This window comes from Myotis brandtii, unplaced genomic scaffold (genome assembly GCF_000412655.1).
Source record: "Myotis brandtii unplaced genomic scaffold, ASM41265v1 scaffold240, whole genome shotgun sequence".
Classification (NCBI taxonomy): Eukaryota; Metazoa; Chordata; class Mammalia; order Chiroptera; family Vespertilionidae; genus Myotis; species Myotis brandtii.
In genome coordinates, this window is record NW_005359064.1 from 4420268 (window position 1) to 4437341 (window position 17074).

The 17074-nt window shown below is 48.0% G+C and overlaps 1 protein-coding gene across 6 annotated transcripts in view; it reads right to left on the reverse strand.

The window, feature by feature from the left end:
• Window positions 1-4359: 4359 nt before the first annotated feature.
• Window positions 4360-17074, reverse strand: part of SLC41A3 (solute carrier family 41, member 3) — a 30977-nt gene continuing 18262 nt past the window's right edge. For 5 of the 6 annotated variants that reach the window (XM_014540293.1, XM_014540294.1, XM_005866929.2 and 2 more), the window contains 6 exons: window positions 14314-14460; window positions 12323-12467; window positions 10890-10969; window positions 8696-8830; window positions 6747-6895; window positions 4360-5279 (listed from right to left, as the gene is read on the reverse strand). In XM_014540293.1, the coding sequence (XP_014395779.1) occupies window positions 5070-5279; window positions 6747-6895; window positions 8696-8830; window positions 10890-10969; window positions 12323-12467; window positions 14314-14460 (866 nt within the window). In that variant the 3' untranslated portion in view covers window positions 4360-5069. The remainder of the gene's footprint in view (window positions 5280-6746; window positions 6896-8695; window positions 8831-10889; window positions 10970-12322; window positions 12468-14313; window positions 14461-17074) is intronic. The other variant, XM_005866928.2, reaches the window with a different exon arrangement.

The following is a 17074-nucleotide window of genomic DNA, read 5'->3' on the forward strand; positions in this document are numbered from 1 at the left end:
GGCTGGGTGGCTTAGTTGGTTGGAGCATTGTCCTGTGCAGCAAAAGGTTGTGGGTTCAATCCCCTTGTAGGGGTACGTGCAGGAAGCAACTGATGGATGTTTTTCTCTCTCTCCCCTCCCTCCCCCCTCTCTCTAAAATCAATACAAACATATCCTTGGGTAAAGATCTTTTTTAAAAGTGTTTAATGGAAAACAGTTCACAAAAATGGATTTAATGGAGGCATTATGGTTGAAGTTGGGCGGAGGAGTTCATAATAAAGGACGGGAGAGATTTTTTTTAAAGTGTTTAATGGAAAAACAGTTCACAAAAATGGATTTAATGGAGGCATTCTGGTTGAAGTTGGGCGGAGGAGTTCATAATAAAGGACGGGCTCTATCTCCATCCAACCCAAACCTGCTTCTTTCTAAGTCTGAGTCATGTGTTCAGCACCCCTGGTTCACCTCAGAACATTATTTGAAAGTTATTGTATCGAGTGGTTTAAAAAAGTTATCTCTAGCTGACTAAGTGGCAGCGTAATAGGTGACAGTGCCTCAGAGCCCAGAATCTGTATTTAGATTGTTCAAATCCTACCTCTAACATGTATCAGTGATGTTAACTTTGACCACTTAAGCTCTTTGGCCCTTCGTTTCCTCGTGTACAAAATGGAGGTTAACAGTAGTACTGGCATATAGAATCTTGTAAGGACTTAATGAAATAATTTATGTAAAACATGTGGTTGAAGATAGATAATTTGCTAAATTTTGTTGGAATTTTTGTTGGAGGGGATATTGGTGTGTAATTTTATTTACTTGTAATATTCTTGACAGATTTGGTACAGGCTGGCATTATGAAGAGTGTTGGAAAAGTTCCTTCCTCTTTATATTATTAAAGTTTCTGTTCAGGTTGGTGCTATTTCTTCCTTTAATGTTTTATAGGTTTCCCAATGAAGCCATTTGGGCCCGCAGGGGGTTTTATAAGATCACAGATTCATTTTATTTAACAGGATATAGGGTTAATAATAAAGGAAAATTATAACAATAGAATGAAAGTTCTATTGGGGTACTTCTATTTTGTCTCATCAATTGGCAAAGAATCCAGATGAATAATTCAGATGGCTGATTTTATACCCTAAGACTTCCACAGGCCTGTTCTGAGTCAATGTGACATGTAACTTCAATAGATCGATGGATGGATAGATAGACAGGTAGGTAGATAGATAAATATCTGAAGAAATTGGCATGGAGTATGACCTGTTCTGAGTCAATGTGACATGTAACTTCAGTAGATCGATGGATGGATAGATAGGTAGGTAGATAGATAAATATCTGAAGAAATTGGCATGGAGTATGCCTAAGAAAAAGGCAAAAACTTAATCACCTAATTCTTATCAACAAATTATGAAATGAGAAGCAGCAATAGTTATACAGAGTTCAAAACAAAAATAATTCAGCAATAGATTCTACAATCAAGAATCTTATAATTTTGCTGAGCTGGTATGAGATATATAAATGAAGTAACCAGAGAATGATGGTTGAGCCTGACAGTGGCCTTGGAGACAGAGTAGTTGGAGGAAGAGATAATAAACTGATGTATGTTCTTTATCTTTAAAAAACCATGTGGATTGCGTTGAATAGTTATCAATCCTTAGAGCAGCGGTTCTCAACCTGTGGGTCGTGACCCCTTTGGGGGTCGAACGACCCTTTCACAGGGGTCGCCTAAGACCATCAGAAAACACATATATAATTACATATTGTTTTTGTGATTAATCACTATGCTTTAATTATGTTCAATTTGTAACAATGAAATTGGGGGTCACCACAACATGAGGAACTGTATTAAAGGGTCTCGGCATTAGGAAGGTTGAGAACCTCTGCCTTAGAGCCTTCACTATGGAGGACTCCTACTAGTCACTTTAAGACTTCAGAGCTGCCCTGGCCTGGAGGCTGGGTTGGATGGAACCTGGACCCATGCACAATAAAGGCTGGAGGGCTCAATTCCCAATCAGGGCACCTCTGTATGTATGGGAGGCAACCGATCCATGTTTCTCTCTCCATGTTTTGATCCCCTGTAGGGGCACATGCGGGAAGCAACTAATGGATATTTCTCTCTCTTCCCCCCCCCTTCCTCTCTCTCTCTAAAATCAATAAAAATATATCCTCAGATGAGGATTTAAAAATATATATATATATCCCCTCCCCCCTTGATTTCAGAGAGGGAGAGGGAGAGATAAAAACATCAATGATGAGAGAGAATCATTGACTGGCTGCCTCCTGCGCACCCCCTACCGGGGATGGAGCCCACAATCTACGCATGTGCCCTTGACAGAATTGAACCTGGGACCCTTCAGTCTGCAGGCCGATGCTCTATCCACTGAGCCAAACCAGCTAGGGCGACACAGATGATTTTATGAAATGTTTCAAATTTTCCTTTGCCATTTTATTTAAAAAAATAAAAGAATTCACAACTATTTGATAGAATTAGCATCACTCTTTAATAGATGAGGGAAGTGAAGCACATGTCAGCTAAAAAATTGCCCAAGGTCATATTGTGATTTGTCCTGGGATTAGATTGTTTCTAAATTCCATGCTTTTTCCAATACTTTAGGTTGTCATCCTACCTCCTCTAATTTGATATATTCTTTTCTGTTTCCCTTTAAGTAAAAATGATTCATAGAGAAAATCTGTGACTGTCATTGAAAATCTATAAAATACCAGTTAAAGTTTGAAAAACTTTTAAAAAAAAACTTGATGTAAAACTTAGATAATAGCAAAAAATATATTATAAATAGTGTCCCCCAAAAATGTATATAAATTTTGAATAATTATAAAGGTAGTGTTTATTAAAATACATCTCACTTTCAAATGTAATAGAATCTATAGACATAGTTTATACAGTTTTTGGGACACCCTGTGTAGAATGAAACATATTTTTGTATGATTCTCAGCCTCCAAAGGAAATTTTTTTAAATTTCAAACTTTGAAATAATTGCAGCTTCTAAGGTCTACAGAGTATATTTTTTCAAGTTGATTTCTTACAAGGACAATATATTTGGATGCACAAATTCTGGTATTTTAGTTAAAATAAAAAAGAAACTTTCTAAAAACAAATCTGTTTCATTCCCATTATTTTCAAAGATAAACCTTTTTTTTTTTTTACAAATAAAAATTGGCTTTCAAATTTCTGATTCTGAAAGAGAAAAGATGCCATCTAGTGAGCTAAACACACATTAATATTGGCAAGTATTGAGGAAACACTGCTTTCAGACAATAAAAAGTCAGATAAAATTATAGTTTCTAAGCCCTGTTTGGTTCAGTGGATAGAGCGTTGCCCTGTAGACTGAAGGGTCCCAGGTTCAATTCCAACCAAGGGCATATGCCTGGGTTGTGGGCTCAGTCCCATGATTTTCTCTCATTATTGATGTTTCTATCTCCCTCTCCCTTCCTCTCTGAAATCAATAAAAAAATATTTTTAAAGAGTTTCTAATAGCCTTATAAATTTAACACAGCTGATGTTTCATGAAAAGTTAATTGCAATGAAGTCACTATACCTTCATCATTTTGTATCTTTCTGTTTCATTCTAGTAAATGTCTTATCTGCTCAACTAGATGTACACTTCTGAGAAACAGGCTTCTCTGTTGTTCCTTTTCATGTCCTGAAAATACCTTATGTAAAATTATGGCAAGAACATAAGGATTTCATAAATTTTTGAATCAATAATTTAATTTGCTTCTTTATAAGTAACTCACACAAGGTATGCCATTAGGAAGCAGTAGAAGGATTTTCTGAGTCCTATACCATTACTCTTTGACCACATATGTTGTATTGGTTCACAGGAATTCAAGGAAGAAATGGAAAACGCATATAATTTATTTGTGTTTTTGTCTAATATGTTATTTTTTTCTCTATGAAAGTTTTCTACACCTTCAGAATTAATTATATATTCCCACCTCTGTTTTTCCAGTAAGTGTAGTACTTAACTATTACATATTCTGTGTATAGTCTGTACATTAGGATGGTACAAAGATAATTTTTGCTGTATCTGCAATAAGACAGGTTCACATAAGGCATTATTTAGTGTTTGCAGTAACTTGGAATTCTGGAGCAGTGGTTCTCCAGAGTACATCAGAACCCCTGAGGGCTGGTTAAACCCCCACTGCTGGGCTCTGCCTCAGACATTCTGATCTGTCAGGCCAGGGGGTGGGGTGGGGGATTAATAATTAGCATTTCTAACACCTTCTCTGGGGATGTCTGATGCTTCTAGGCTGGAGACTACAGTGTGACAAACATTGCACTTAGAGAAATGCCAGAGTTTTTTGTGACTTATAGACCACAAATCGCATGGTCGCATTAATATCTTTACAAACACAAAATGCCAAATGCAATATATTCTATGCTTTATTTTACACTTTTCTGATTATTAAAATTTAAACAGAGGTGTTTGTTTAAAAAAACAAAGAAAAAAAGAAAAGAAGGAAGGAAAGAAGGAAGGAAGGAAGGGAAAAGAGAGAAAAAAAGGAAAAAGGAAAGAAAGCAGTGGTAAAAGTAAATGCTGGGAGCGGATGGGGGCCCTGTCCTAGGAAGGGCTGCACACATTTGCAGGGCACATCAGCAGAGTGGCCTGAGGAGCTGGACCCAGTGAAGACAGCAGTTAAGCCAGGACTCGGGGAGTCCCGAGACTAGGGCACCCAATGGATCTTCTTCCTGCTCTACCCCAATCCGGGCTGCACTGGATTGAAACAGGGCCAAACATCCCCACAGTGCACTGCCATGCCTCTTCCTTCAGAATCTTCGGGCCTGTGCACCCTGCTCTCCACACATACGTGCACTCCTTCACACACCCATCTAGCACGTGGGCATATGCAGACACATTCACACACTCACACTCACAGACAGTACTTCTGATTTTAGGCTCCATCATGGCCTCAGGGTCCAACACGAGGGTCAAGATGTATGTGAGTCTCCTTAGCAGATGGACAAAGGGCCACTGTCGAGGCAGAGAGACCTAAGGACCCAGCCAGGGAGGAGCTGCATTCTGTACCCCATTGGTGGGAGGGAGCATTCTATTGACTAACTGGAGCTGCTGGTCTCATTAGGAAGGTCCCGATGCTAGTTCTGAAATGCCATCCAGCTCTGCTTCGCTCCTCAATAACCAGCTGATAAGAAAGCACAGGGCTAGGAGGCCAGTCCCTAGGAGGTCCCCTACCCCTGTGAGGTAGGGGATACAGTGGCTGTCAGGATCCAGGGACTGGTGCCACGTCAGCCGAGTCATCACTTCTGCCAGGTACAGCAGGATTGTCACCTGTCATAATAACAAGCAGCAAAAAGACAATGACAAGTCAGAAACACTAGCAGATTTCAAGGGCAGACACCAAGGTGGACATGTCAACCCCAGGTAGTCCCCTTCCACAAGCTTCTCTTGGGCTCTGGCGCCCAGCTATGAGCTTGTGCAGGGGCCAAAGAGCCCACCCTCTTCCACTCTTGCCTAGCATCCCTCCCTGTGGTTGGACCCCACTCCTGGCATATTGAAGTGGCAGACAGACCAGTTGCTGATCACTAGCCTTTACTTTCTCTGATGTACCAGCTCCACTCAACATCCTTGGAACCTTAGACACAAATCTTGCTGGGACTTCAATATGGGTTTTCTGGAGGCCCACTCATGGGCAGCTTTGTATGGTTGGCTTTTCCTGGAGGTGCCAAGGGGTCCACACAGCATCGGTCAGGTCTCAGGGCTTCTCAGTCCCTAGCTGCAGGCTGACCACAGCTCCTTTCCTGCTGTTGCTCAGGACAGTTTCTCAGATTGCTTCAGGGTCAGGCACATGCTGAGACTGCAAATGCCATAACTCAAGATCTGAAAATGCTAGCCCCTTAAAAACTGCCCACCAGTGCTCTGACTGGTTTGGCTCAGTGGATAGAGCTTCGGCCTGTGGACTGAAGGGTCCCAGGTTCAATTCCGGCTCATCAATGTTTTTGACTCTCTATCCCTCTCCCTTCCTCTCTGTAAAAAATCAATAATATATATTAATATATATATGTGTGTGTGTGTGTGTGTGTGTGTGTGTGTGTGTGTGTGTGTGTGTATGTGTGTACATTGTTGCCCACCAGTGCCCATAGTAATCCCTGCAGAGTCCCCAGGCCCAGCAGGACATCAGCCAGCAATAGTCTTGGCAGAAAGTCTTTGATATCCTTATCATCATCCAGCTCTGACTAAAGTCCACAAGTGCCTTTTAGCAACACCCCCGCAGGGGTCTGGTCCCTGCCCATCCCGTCTCTAATGAGTGACGCATAAGGCCCAGCTCATCAGCTGGACCTGTTCACCGGCTTGCTTCAGGGCAACATGCGGCATTTTCAGGATGGCTCCTCTGATCCTCTGGTGAGGAGTGTGGGTGAGTTGTATACAGTGTGGAGTGTGCCTTGTGGAGGGTGGCCCCTGCAGTGTGCCATGTGGAGGGTGGCCTCTGCAGTGTGCCATGTGGAGGGTGGCCTCTGCAGTGTGCCATGTGGAGTGTGCCATGTGGAGGGTGGCCTCTGCAGTGTGCCATGTGGAGCGTACCATGTGGAGGGTGCAGCATGCAGTGTCTAGTGAGGAGTGAGGGATGGCCTCTGGGTCTGGATCATGCCCTTGAGCTTGAACAAGTTAACCTGACTCTTGGAAGATGGGGACTGTGCCCTGCATGTCCAGGACCCCCAACTCCACCTTCTCAGCATCTCTCCCAGGACAGGGAACCACCACTGAACGCTCCTTTGCTGCTGCTACCATCGTCCTTACCTGGATCAGGCCTGCTAGCAGATAGAACGCCACAAAGATCTTGCTGTTTGGAACCGAAGGGCCTTCCACCAGGTAGATAACGTAGAAGAAAATCAGATGGCCTGGAATCACCAGAAAGAGCAGAACTCGGGCTGACATGGAATTAATTTCTGGAAGAAACAGAACCAATGAGGTTGTGTGACCTGCTTGACATGTGACAGTTTCTAGTGGGGCATCCACATTCATTCAGCTACTTCCTGAAGGTGCCAAAGAGTAGTTCACACAGCCCTGGTGGACTATGTGGCAGGCATATTTCTGCAGATGGGGAATATAGCCCTATCCATTCATTCATGGAGCTGGCATTTTAGAGAAGATAGAAAAATTGGACTCGAATAGCAGAAACAAATAGGAAAGGTCATTTCAAATTGTGACAAGTACTAGGAAGAAAATATGGTAGAGTATTTTCAGGGTACGGTCAGGGTAATATGGTAGAGAATGAGTGTGTATTAGTGGGAATGAGCTACAGAAATTGGAAGCTCTCTCAAGGAGATGACATTTAGGCTGAGATCTGAATCTGGGGGAGAAGATTCTGGCTAGAGGAAAGAGAATGTGCAAGGGGCTTAAGGTGGAAAGCTCGGGAGTGTTGAAAAACTAGTGATCCTTAGCGATCGGGGAGGGCAGTGCCCTCATGGGGCCTTCAGCACATTGGTGAGGTCTGAGTGATTCCCACTCTTTCGAGGAGCCAGTGCTCCATGAGTCTGAGCTGTAAGTAATGTGATTTACCCTGCCCTTCTCTTTAAAACTATAACATGTGAATATGAGGGACAACTCACACACAAAGGGTGTCAATGAAAAGTAAGCCTCCTTTTGCTTATGAGTTGATATAATGTATTTTATCCAACTTAATAAGGAAAAGGAATGAAGTCATATGTAGCTTGGAAACTGGAAAATCTACTATAAAATAATATATAGAGAGAATGAAACCATAGAAAAGCAACAAAATCTATTCATGGTGAAAAATCAGATAAGGTTATATTCTTAAAAAAAAAACTTAAAAAGGAGGAGGCAAAATAATTATTATTGGAAAGTGATATAAAACTCAAGAAAATTTATAGAAAGCTACATAAAGAATTCAGGAGAACCAAGATGGCAGTGTAGGTAAATGTTTGTACTCTGGCCTCCCACAACCACATCAGAATTAGAACTAAAATACAGAACCACCGTCATTCAGAACCACCTGAGAGTTGGCTGAATGAAAGTCCTACAACTAGAGAAGTAAAGAAGAAAGTACACCAAGACTGGCAGGAGGGGTGGAGGCGCAGAACCCGCTGGACCAGTGACCATGTGTGCTGTTTTTAATCGGGAGGGAGATCGTCTCTGCGGAGTCCTGTCCTCCCCCTCCCCCATCCCTCCTCCCCCCGCAGGAGCAAGGGGTCTCAACCCCCAGCCCAGGCTACCAGAGCTGGGAAGAGAAGTCCCCATAACTTCAGGCTGTAAAAACCAGTGGGGATTGTGGCTGAGAGACCCAGAGGCTGCTGGAGGGTGACGCCATACCTCTGAGTTCCAGCACCGAGTGACTCTAGGGGGCCCAGACACATACGAAGAGGAACTGGACTGCCTGACATTGGGGCAGGAACTCAGGGGCAGCTTTCTCCCAGACAGGGGTGCTCACAAGAGTCATTGTTCCTGTGCTGGGACCTCCCCTGTCGCAGGGCTGACTGGCAGCCATATCTGAGTCTCAATCAGCCTGGAGCACACTGTTTGCTCCACTCTGGGGATTCCCTGAGACCCTGCCCCATCCAATTTGCAGCCCCATCCAAGCTGTTTGCAGCAGCTTTTCCATATGATAATCTGTGCTGAGGTCAGCACTGGTCTTAGCCATCATTGCTACAAACACGAGGTTCCAATGACATTAATTTTTACTTGTTTAAAGCAACGGCCCCATGGCCTCTGAAAAACCTAAGACTCACCTGAAGTGCAGAAAGTGGAACATGGGTTAGGCCAGAATTTTTTCATCCAGAGGGGTAGGACCCCAGGTGTGCTCCACATGTGCAGGTAGGTGGAGATCCGGCTGGTCTGAATGGCTACCAGATTGCCACCAACACCTGTGAGGAGAAAAAGAACCTGGTTTCCCCTTCTTTATGCCAGTCTCTGAGTTCTGTTCCTTATGCTAATGTCCCTTTCTCCAGGAAGTCTTCCGATTCAACACCTGATCTCTTTTCCTTCTTTCCCATTTGACCTCAGATCTCGTTTAGCACCAAACGAGGGTGGCCTGGACCTCATGAATGAGGTATCAAGGTAGTACCTGTATCACCTTGACAGCTCTTAAGGTGAAGGAAGTGTTGCAAAGTAGGTCCCCAATACATATTTATTGGGTAGAGGGAGTGTGAAAGGGAAGGAGGGAGAGTGAAAGAGGGAGAGTCAATAGAGAGGTCAATGAGAGGTCTCTTGATACGCCACTAAAGCCATAGGAAGTGACAGGAACCAGAGAACAGACTGGAATACCTGAGAAAACAAAAGGGAACTTTCTCACCTCAGGTAGGAAGGACAGGAAAGAGAACAATGGTAAGAGCAGTAAGGGAAGAGAGATGATCATATGATGGCGGAGCTGGGGCTTCCACGGCAGCTGATAGTGTCCAGCTCTGCCAGGGGCAGAGGGCCCAGTGACACAGGCCATGCTAAAAGAGGGAGGAGAGTCAGTGGGGCTGAATTTGGGGCTGGCAGAGAACAGGGCCCACGAGGGTGACCGTCACCTTTTGAGGTGGAGTCGGGTCGCCCCATCCTATTTCCTCAGCTCCACAGGGAACAATCTCCTACTGGACCTCACGTGCCCCCGTGATCTCCAGGGGCAAAGACCAACTGCCTCGGGCTTCCAGACGATGCCAACAATGGTCAGTGGGCAGAGGGTGGCTACAGATCTACTTTGCCTGGCCCACACATGATTTAAAAAATAACCCAAATTAATTGGCAGCATTTACAAATTGGGCCTTTAATCCAGATTCCCAGCTTCTCCTAACAAGTCAGCTCAGGCAACTCCAGACCTTAGTTCCTACCAGGTAGCAAGTGGCCAGAGCGGAGCAGGCCCTGCTCCCTTCAGTCCGGGAACACGGGCCCTGCTCCCCATCACTCCTCACTGCCTAGCTGTTGTCTTACCTGCTTAACTCAGTCAAACTGCTTGCTTGGCCCCTATAGGTATCCGAGTTGGTGCCATCCACCGCTATCTTCCCAGGCTTATGGCTTTCTGGGCCTGACTTGGCTGTTGCTGTCCTCATGTATAATGGCCAGCCCTTGTGCTGGGAATAGACCCTGTTGGACTCTGTCGAGGTGCAGACCTACGGGTGGCTACTGACATTCAAGGAACACAGGCCTGAGTTCCCACGGAAATGTGCGTCTTGGGGGGAGGCTGGCCCAAGGACCCTGCAGCCTGTTTCTGAAGTCCCAGAAAGCCACAGCCTGGGCATCAAGCAAACTGTGCAAAAAGTCATCATGGCTGGTTGCTCCCATGACAGAGCTTTATCAGAAACCAGACACATACCAAGCTTTGGTTAAAAGAGGGCTCCTCACGCAAATACCCACAGGGCCTAAGCCTAGAAGGTGAATCAGTGAAGGGTTGGGTAAAAGACAACAGGGAATGGAGGGGATTGAGGCAAACTGGACAACACAGGTCCTGTCTCAGTGGCAGCTGATTCCAGCCCTACCCGCAATGTAAACCCAGTATTGTTACAGCCTCGCTTTCCAAGAAAACAGAAATCCAGATTTTTATGTGTAATGTCACCAGTGGATCTAAGTTAAAATAAAAGAAAAACCATGAGAGACCAACACTCCAGTTCTGAAGGCCAACACTCCAGTTCTGAAGGTGTGAGAACCCGGGTTTGGATCCAGGGTGCCTTCAAGACATGGAATTTAGCCTGTGGGGAAGCTCAGGTCTCAGTGGCCTGTGAGGAGCAGGGTGTGATCGGGTGGAGCAATGGGCATGGCTTCTCCCCTGAGGTCTCCTTCTATTAGGAAAACCAGCCTCGGTAGCCTCTGCCTGCCAGCTTCCTGCTCTGCCTCTGAGGGCCTGGGGCTGGACCTCTGACGTCACAGCTGCCAGCCCCCACCACTTGGGGCTGCGGGGCCAACCTAGCCCAGGGTGCCCAGGTGACAGGGATTGCCAATACCTACCACAGATGATGGGCGTGAATATGGCCATGCCTTTGTATGGCTCTTTAGAAATGGTTTTGTTCAAGATGAGCCCTCCGAAACTGGGGAGAGAGCAGACGGCAGTTAAATGACTAGAGTTTACGCTTGTAAGCGGCCTTGCAAACTGCCTTATCAGGCTGTCTTTTCAGCTTAGCAAACACTTTCCTTAGCCCTCTACAAGGTATCTGTTGCAGCCAGGCTGTCTCCACAGTGTGCCCTGCACCTCCCACATGCATTTTCATCTCTAGTCTAGTCTTCACTGTTCTCGAAGTGTCTGCCCACTGAAAACAAACAATAAGCTCCTTTCTGAGGCCTCTCGGCTCGCTGGGCTCTGTCTTGTGACAGCCCCGACCTGCAACTGAGCCGTTCCTCAGCAGAAAACAAACCTGCACGAGTGTCATCTCCGGCCCCTTGTTCTTGGAAGGTGCTGCAGGGAGAGCTCACTCCCTCCAGCCTCTGTAGCTTAGCCAAGGCTGCCCCACCCAAGGGCCCTGAAGAAGTGCGATCATTTTGTGTAAGGAACCCAGGAGCAGATACCTACACTATAGCCTCTCTTCTCTGAGAGTCAAAGTTAGGAAAGCACATCAGAAAGTACTGGGGTGGCCCCCGCAGGGTCTGCTAGCAGAAAGGGCCCTTGAGAATGGAGCTAGATGGTAGAAGACCTGGGCTCAGCTAAAAGCCCTGGCTCTAGAGCAGGGGTGGGCAAACTTTTTGACTCGAGGGCCACAATGGGTTCTTAAACTGGACCGGAACAAAAGCATGGATGGAGTGTTTGTGTGAACTAATATAAATTCAAAGTAAACATCATTACATAAAAGGGTACGGTCCTTTTTTTTTTTAGTTTTATTAATTTCAAACGGGCCGCATCCGGCCCGTAGTTTGCCCACGGCTGCTCTAGAGGCACCAATCCCTCAGCCCCTCTAGGTCCCACAGGCAGCCATGCTGTGGAAATGGGGTTTGCAGAGCCATTGCCCTGAGGCCAGATGAGACACTCCCTGCAGCTTAAGCAGGGGCCAGGCCAGGGAGAGCTGAGGCAGCAGGGGAACAGGAGAGGCGGGATCCCACAGCGCCGGGACGGGGCAGGGAGCCATGGCACTCCGCACTCATCTGATGTTTCCAGGTTCGGCTCTTCCTGGCTCTCTGGTGCCCTGGCAAATGTAAACAGGGCTGCCTCTCAGAACAAACAAGTGTAGGGTTCTTGGTAAGAAAAACAGAGGCAAAGAGTAAAGAGGTCTGACTCAACCAGCCGTGGAAATTAGTGAAGGAGCCGCCACTGCAGTCCACGTCCACCATGGCCACAGGGCAGTGAGCGCCCCCTCCTCGGGGGTCCTTGGCTCTCAGGCCACTCTCTCGAACACAAAGACGGGGGATGGAACGGGGAAGGGGAGAGGGGAGAGACCCTCACCCATGCTCACCTGCTGATCACCATTGCCAGGATGATTGGGAACCACCCGAACTTTAGGATCTTCATGATGGGTGGGTTCTGCTTTGCAATGAGGACCCACACTGGGGTCAGGGCCATGAAGCCGATGCAGACCACGGGAGTCAGAAACCGACTGTCTGGGAAGAGAAAGAAGAAAAAAGGGGATGCACACAGCCATGTGGCCAGAGCCAGAGCACAGCATGGTGTGGTGGGCAGTGGCCTGGGTTGCAGAGATAAGAGGCGGGCTGGGAACTAAAGGCTCTAGAGGTGTGAGGAGGCACTCCCGTCCTCATCAGTTTCAGGTGACTGTCCTACCACACCTCCCCAAGCATTTTCTCATCCTGTTAAGCAATGGAAAAGCTCCTCTCTGTCCTCAGGTCCTGCCCCCTTCACTTTCACTTCTCAGGTTTTGCTATTTTCCTGACATAAATACCCTCCCCTGCCTCCTCCCACCCAGTGAGATCGAAGCAAATGTTAAACAGTCCGGGAGACAGCAGCCTGCAGGGGCGCCTGCTAGCAGGACACCTTTGCGTCTAGTCTCTGGAACTCCTAGAATCCTCGGCAGAGGTCCCACCTCCTATTCTCGCAGCCCTGTGGTGAACACTTCATGCCCCTGCACGTGGCTGGTCTTCCCGACTACACCGCAGGGGAGCTAGTCCATGGCTCACACCTTGTCTGCTATGTGCCAGGCCAGCGACCTACTCCCCACCCCTGCCCAGTGCACCCAAGATAAACTCAGTCCAACTGGAGAGATGGACAACACAACAACGATGAGTCATGTGTTGAAACCCACTATTTCAGGAGGGTACACCTGTGACCCGTGTTAATTTTGCAAATCAAACAGGGTTAACCCATACACAAATCTTATTCTAAATTCAGTTTGGCTTAAAAATAAAATGAGGTCATCTTATTAACTCTTCATTATCATGTACATGAACGGTGAGAACCTCCCAAGTCATTAAACAGTGTTGGTGGCAGGCAGTTCCCAGCGTAGCCAGGAGCCAGCCCAGAGCCGAGAAAGGCTCCCCGTGCCTGAACACCTGACAGCGGAAGTGTTTTGTTGCTCTGCTTCCGTTGCCCACACATGAACACGGGGTGCTATCTCAAACGCTTGGGTGCGTGTTCCCACGAGGTGATGATAAACCAGAGCTCCGCTGTGCAGCTTCTTTGTCTGGGGCATCTCCTCCCACCAACTGCCCCACATGCCCAGACCTCCCCACCCACTCTGTTCATTTATGCTGCCTGCCCCCGAGCACCCAGGGTCCTGACTGTGCCCGGAATCGATCCCTGCTAGATGCAAACAGCTGTGTGCAGCCATCTTAGCGAGACTGTGCCAGGCGGAAAGTAAAAAGTGTGACACTCAGAAGGGAGTGGTCAGCTGTGGACACCCGGAAGGGAAAACCCCTGGGCCTGGGTGACGCTGCCTGGCCACACTGCCCAGGGCCTGAGCAGACTCTGTTTTCCTGCAGCCCTGGGGGACCTCTGGCGGAGTGAGGGCCTGTTGCCACAAGACGTGCGAACTCCTCCCTCAGCTGCTGAGCAGGTTGCCAGGCCGGCTTCCCCTGGCTGGCACCTGCAGGGAGAGCATATGCTGCTGCTGCCCGTGGCGGACCTTCCTCCTCGGGACACTTCTCAGGCAGCTGACATGTGCCCAGCGTGACTGCCTTCCCCAAGGAGGCACTGTCACTGTGCTGAAATGGCCAGACCAGCCCGGGACCTCCCTGGCCTCCTCGCATGCCCTGGTCTAAGGTGGTAACTGACAACCTGTGTGTCCGCTCACACGGTTGGGAGAGCCGGGGAACTTGCTGGAGAGCACCTTGGTTTGTTCAGTGGCTTCAGGCTTTGTTTCTATAAAAGGAGGATCGCCGACTCCACCCAGAGCCCGTAGGTTCCTTCCTGCGGTGCCTGATTTGGATGTTGCAGCTACATGCAAACCTTCCCGCTCAGCTTTGCTGGCAGCCCCTCCTCCTTGGGACCCCCTACCTTTGTATTTATAGAAGAAGCTGCTAATGAAAGCCAGAATGGACAGCGTGATAAGGTCTCCCAGGCTGGCTGCAATGGGTGTGGCGATGTTGTCTGGGTTGACCCCGAGCTTTCGAGCACCAATCACTATACAGACCATCAGCAGCCCTGCAGAGAGGAGAGAGGGGAGACTAAGGCTCAGGGAATGGACTCACCCCGAGGAGGCTCAGCAGCACAGGATGAGGGGGGGGTCAGGAGGCTGCTCGGGGGCTCCCTTCCCTCGACCCCGAGGAGGCTCAGTTAGCAGCACAGGATGAGGGGGGGTCAGGAGGCTGCTCGGGGGCTCCCTTCCCTCTATCAGCACATGCCAGGCCACCCTGGCTGGGAGTGTCAGACTCCGCTTTGTGGCTCTCTGGCATGATGCCAAGGAGCAGCCGGGAGCTCGGATGACACACTCAAGCCCATTGGGGAGGTAGCAGCAGGTGGTTCTCGGGCTTCCAAACCACTTGGACTAGAGACATGAAGCTCATAGGCACTCACTGCAGGGAAGATGCTCCAAACTGCTCTGAGCAGTGGAGCCCCAGGGACCGAGCATCGCCTCCCATGCCTGCTGGGGTCCCTGGAGAAGCAGATGCCCAGGTGGAATCAGTCAGGTGAGCAGCTCAGAGGGAAATGGGAGGGTGGCAGAGCAGGGCAGCCCCTGCGGCAGGACAGAGGGAGAGGAGGGGCACATGCAGACTGCAGTGCAGTGCTGGGAGCGGGCAGGGCTGGCAGGGGTCCTCAAGCCAAAGGCACGTGGGCAGGTCCATGTCTCTGGGGAACATGCCCATCTCAGGGGCGCTGAAGGGCCGCCGCTGGGTGGAGTCAGCAGGTGGCCTCTGAGTGAGGGCTGATGGATTTTAGGGTGCAGCACTGAGGACCTGCGCCGTAGCTGGAGACCTGAGGGGCACACCACCTCTCCAGGTCCTCCTTCCTCTTCTGAGGTGAATGTCACACATGGACTTCTAGCCCCTATCTTCTCCTTAGGCCCTGATCCAACTGCATCTCATGTGGGTCTTTATGAAGACACTCGGTATCTTGGCTGTTGCTGTTTTAACACTTTACCCAGTATCCTGTAATTCTAAAAATACTTAGAGTTACCACCTTAATGTCGTCTTAAAGCTGGGTTGACCCATGCTTTCAAGCCATAGTCTGTGCCCTATTTTGTGACCAGGTCTTAGCTACTTTATCTCTTTTGAAATATCAGTTCTAAGTGAATCCGAATTTGCATGGTTAAACTGGTGGTCTGGTGACCATCCCACCGGGACTACACACAGGGACACCGTCAGTTTGAGAGCACTGATTAAGAGCCACTACCACCTCCTGGCTTTATGGCAATCATGTCATGGTCACACTGTGAGACACCGGCAACTTTTCTGACCTTCCACACATCTTTGGGTGATCCTGATTATGTCCATGCAGCTGAGCTTCACCCCATCTCTGGGCCTCTGTTTTCTCATCTGTAAAATGGGGAGCTATGCCATTCTGTACAAGGCCTTACAGGAACAGGCCTTCTGAATCATTTGATTGTATTGTTTTCAGAGGAAACTTCATGCCAAGTATCTCCTGGGCTCTCTATTTCTCTATGCCAGGTTTGGCATACCCATCCTGCCTTCCCTTTGACCAGACTGAGTAACTGTGCCCCACCCCATGCACATGCATAGGCATGTGACCCGGTGCAAACATCCTGCCTGGGAAGCACAACTTGTGAATTTGCTCCTAGGCTTCTGCACTCTTACCTCCCCTCCCAATCATGGGCCCTAGTGCAGGAATGCAGCGGTTCCATCGATCAGCTGCCTGGTAGGAATAAAAATCACCAAATAACCCGCTGCATTAACTTACAGAGAGCTGAGCTCAAAGGTGTTTTGTGGGCAGTCAGATGGCTGGACAGAAGTGTAAATACAAATCCAATGTATAAAGTTATCACTTGTTCCTTGTTGCATTTGCACACATTGCGACATACCCATAGACACACAATCCACAAGAGAATCAGAATGAAGTCCATCCATTCAGCAAATATTTGGGAGCTGGTTATATGCCTGGGCCTGTTTTAAGTAACCACTGGGCTCTGTACTCACACTTAAATGCTTGTCAGATTGAGGAACAGACCATATGCAAGGAAGTGAACAAGCATTTGAATAAATAAATAGGATACTAAAAACAAAGAGTGACTGTGGACAGGGCTACTCTAGAGAGCTGATCAGAGAAGGAAGAGGCATTGACACTTAATTGGAATTACCTGTCTGCTCCCATATTGATGTCTCACTCTGAACTAGAATATAAACAGCACAAAACAGGATCCCTGGGAATTTTACTCTCGAGTGTATGCTCAGCACCGTAACAGTGCATGGCCAGCAGCAGACACTCAGTAAACACTGAGTAACAATGAGTGGGTGACATTCTTTGGTGATTGCACAGCCAACTGGTTCTCCACTGACATGTGTGGGCTCCAAGGTCAGGGTTACGTCTGCCAGTGCCTCCGGCTTTCCGCCTTCCGTAGACACGTAGGAAGCGTCTTGTGGCAGGCGGCGTGATAGGAGCAGCAGATGGAAAAACAGGAGATGGAGGCCTCCTGCTCTGAGGAGCTGACATTGTAGCAGGAAAGTGAGACAGAAAATGAACAGAGAAACAAGATCCTTTCAGATTTTCCCACGTGTTCCAAAGGGAAACGGCATGGTACAGTAGAGCATGGTGGCAGTGAAGGGGCGAGGGAGGAGAACAGTACATGGGGGGGGGGGGGGGG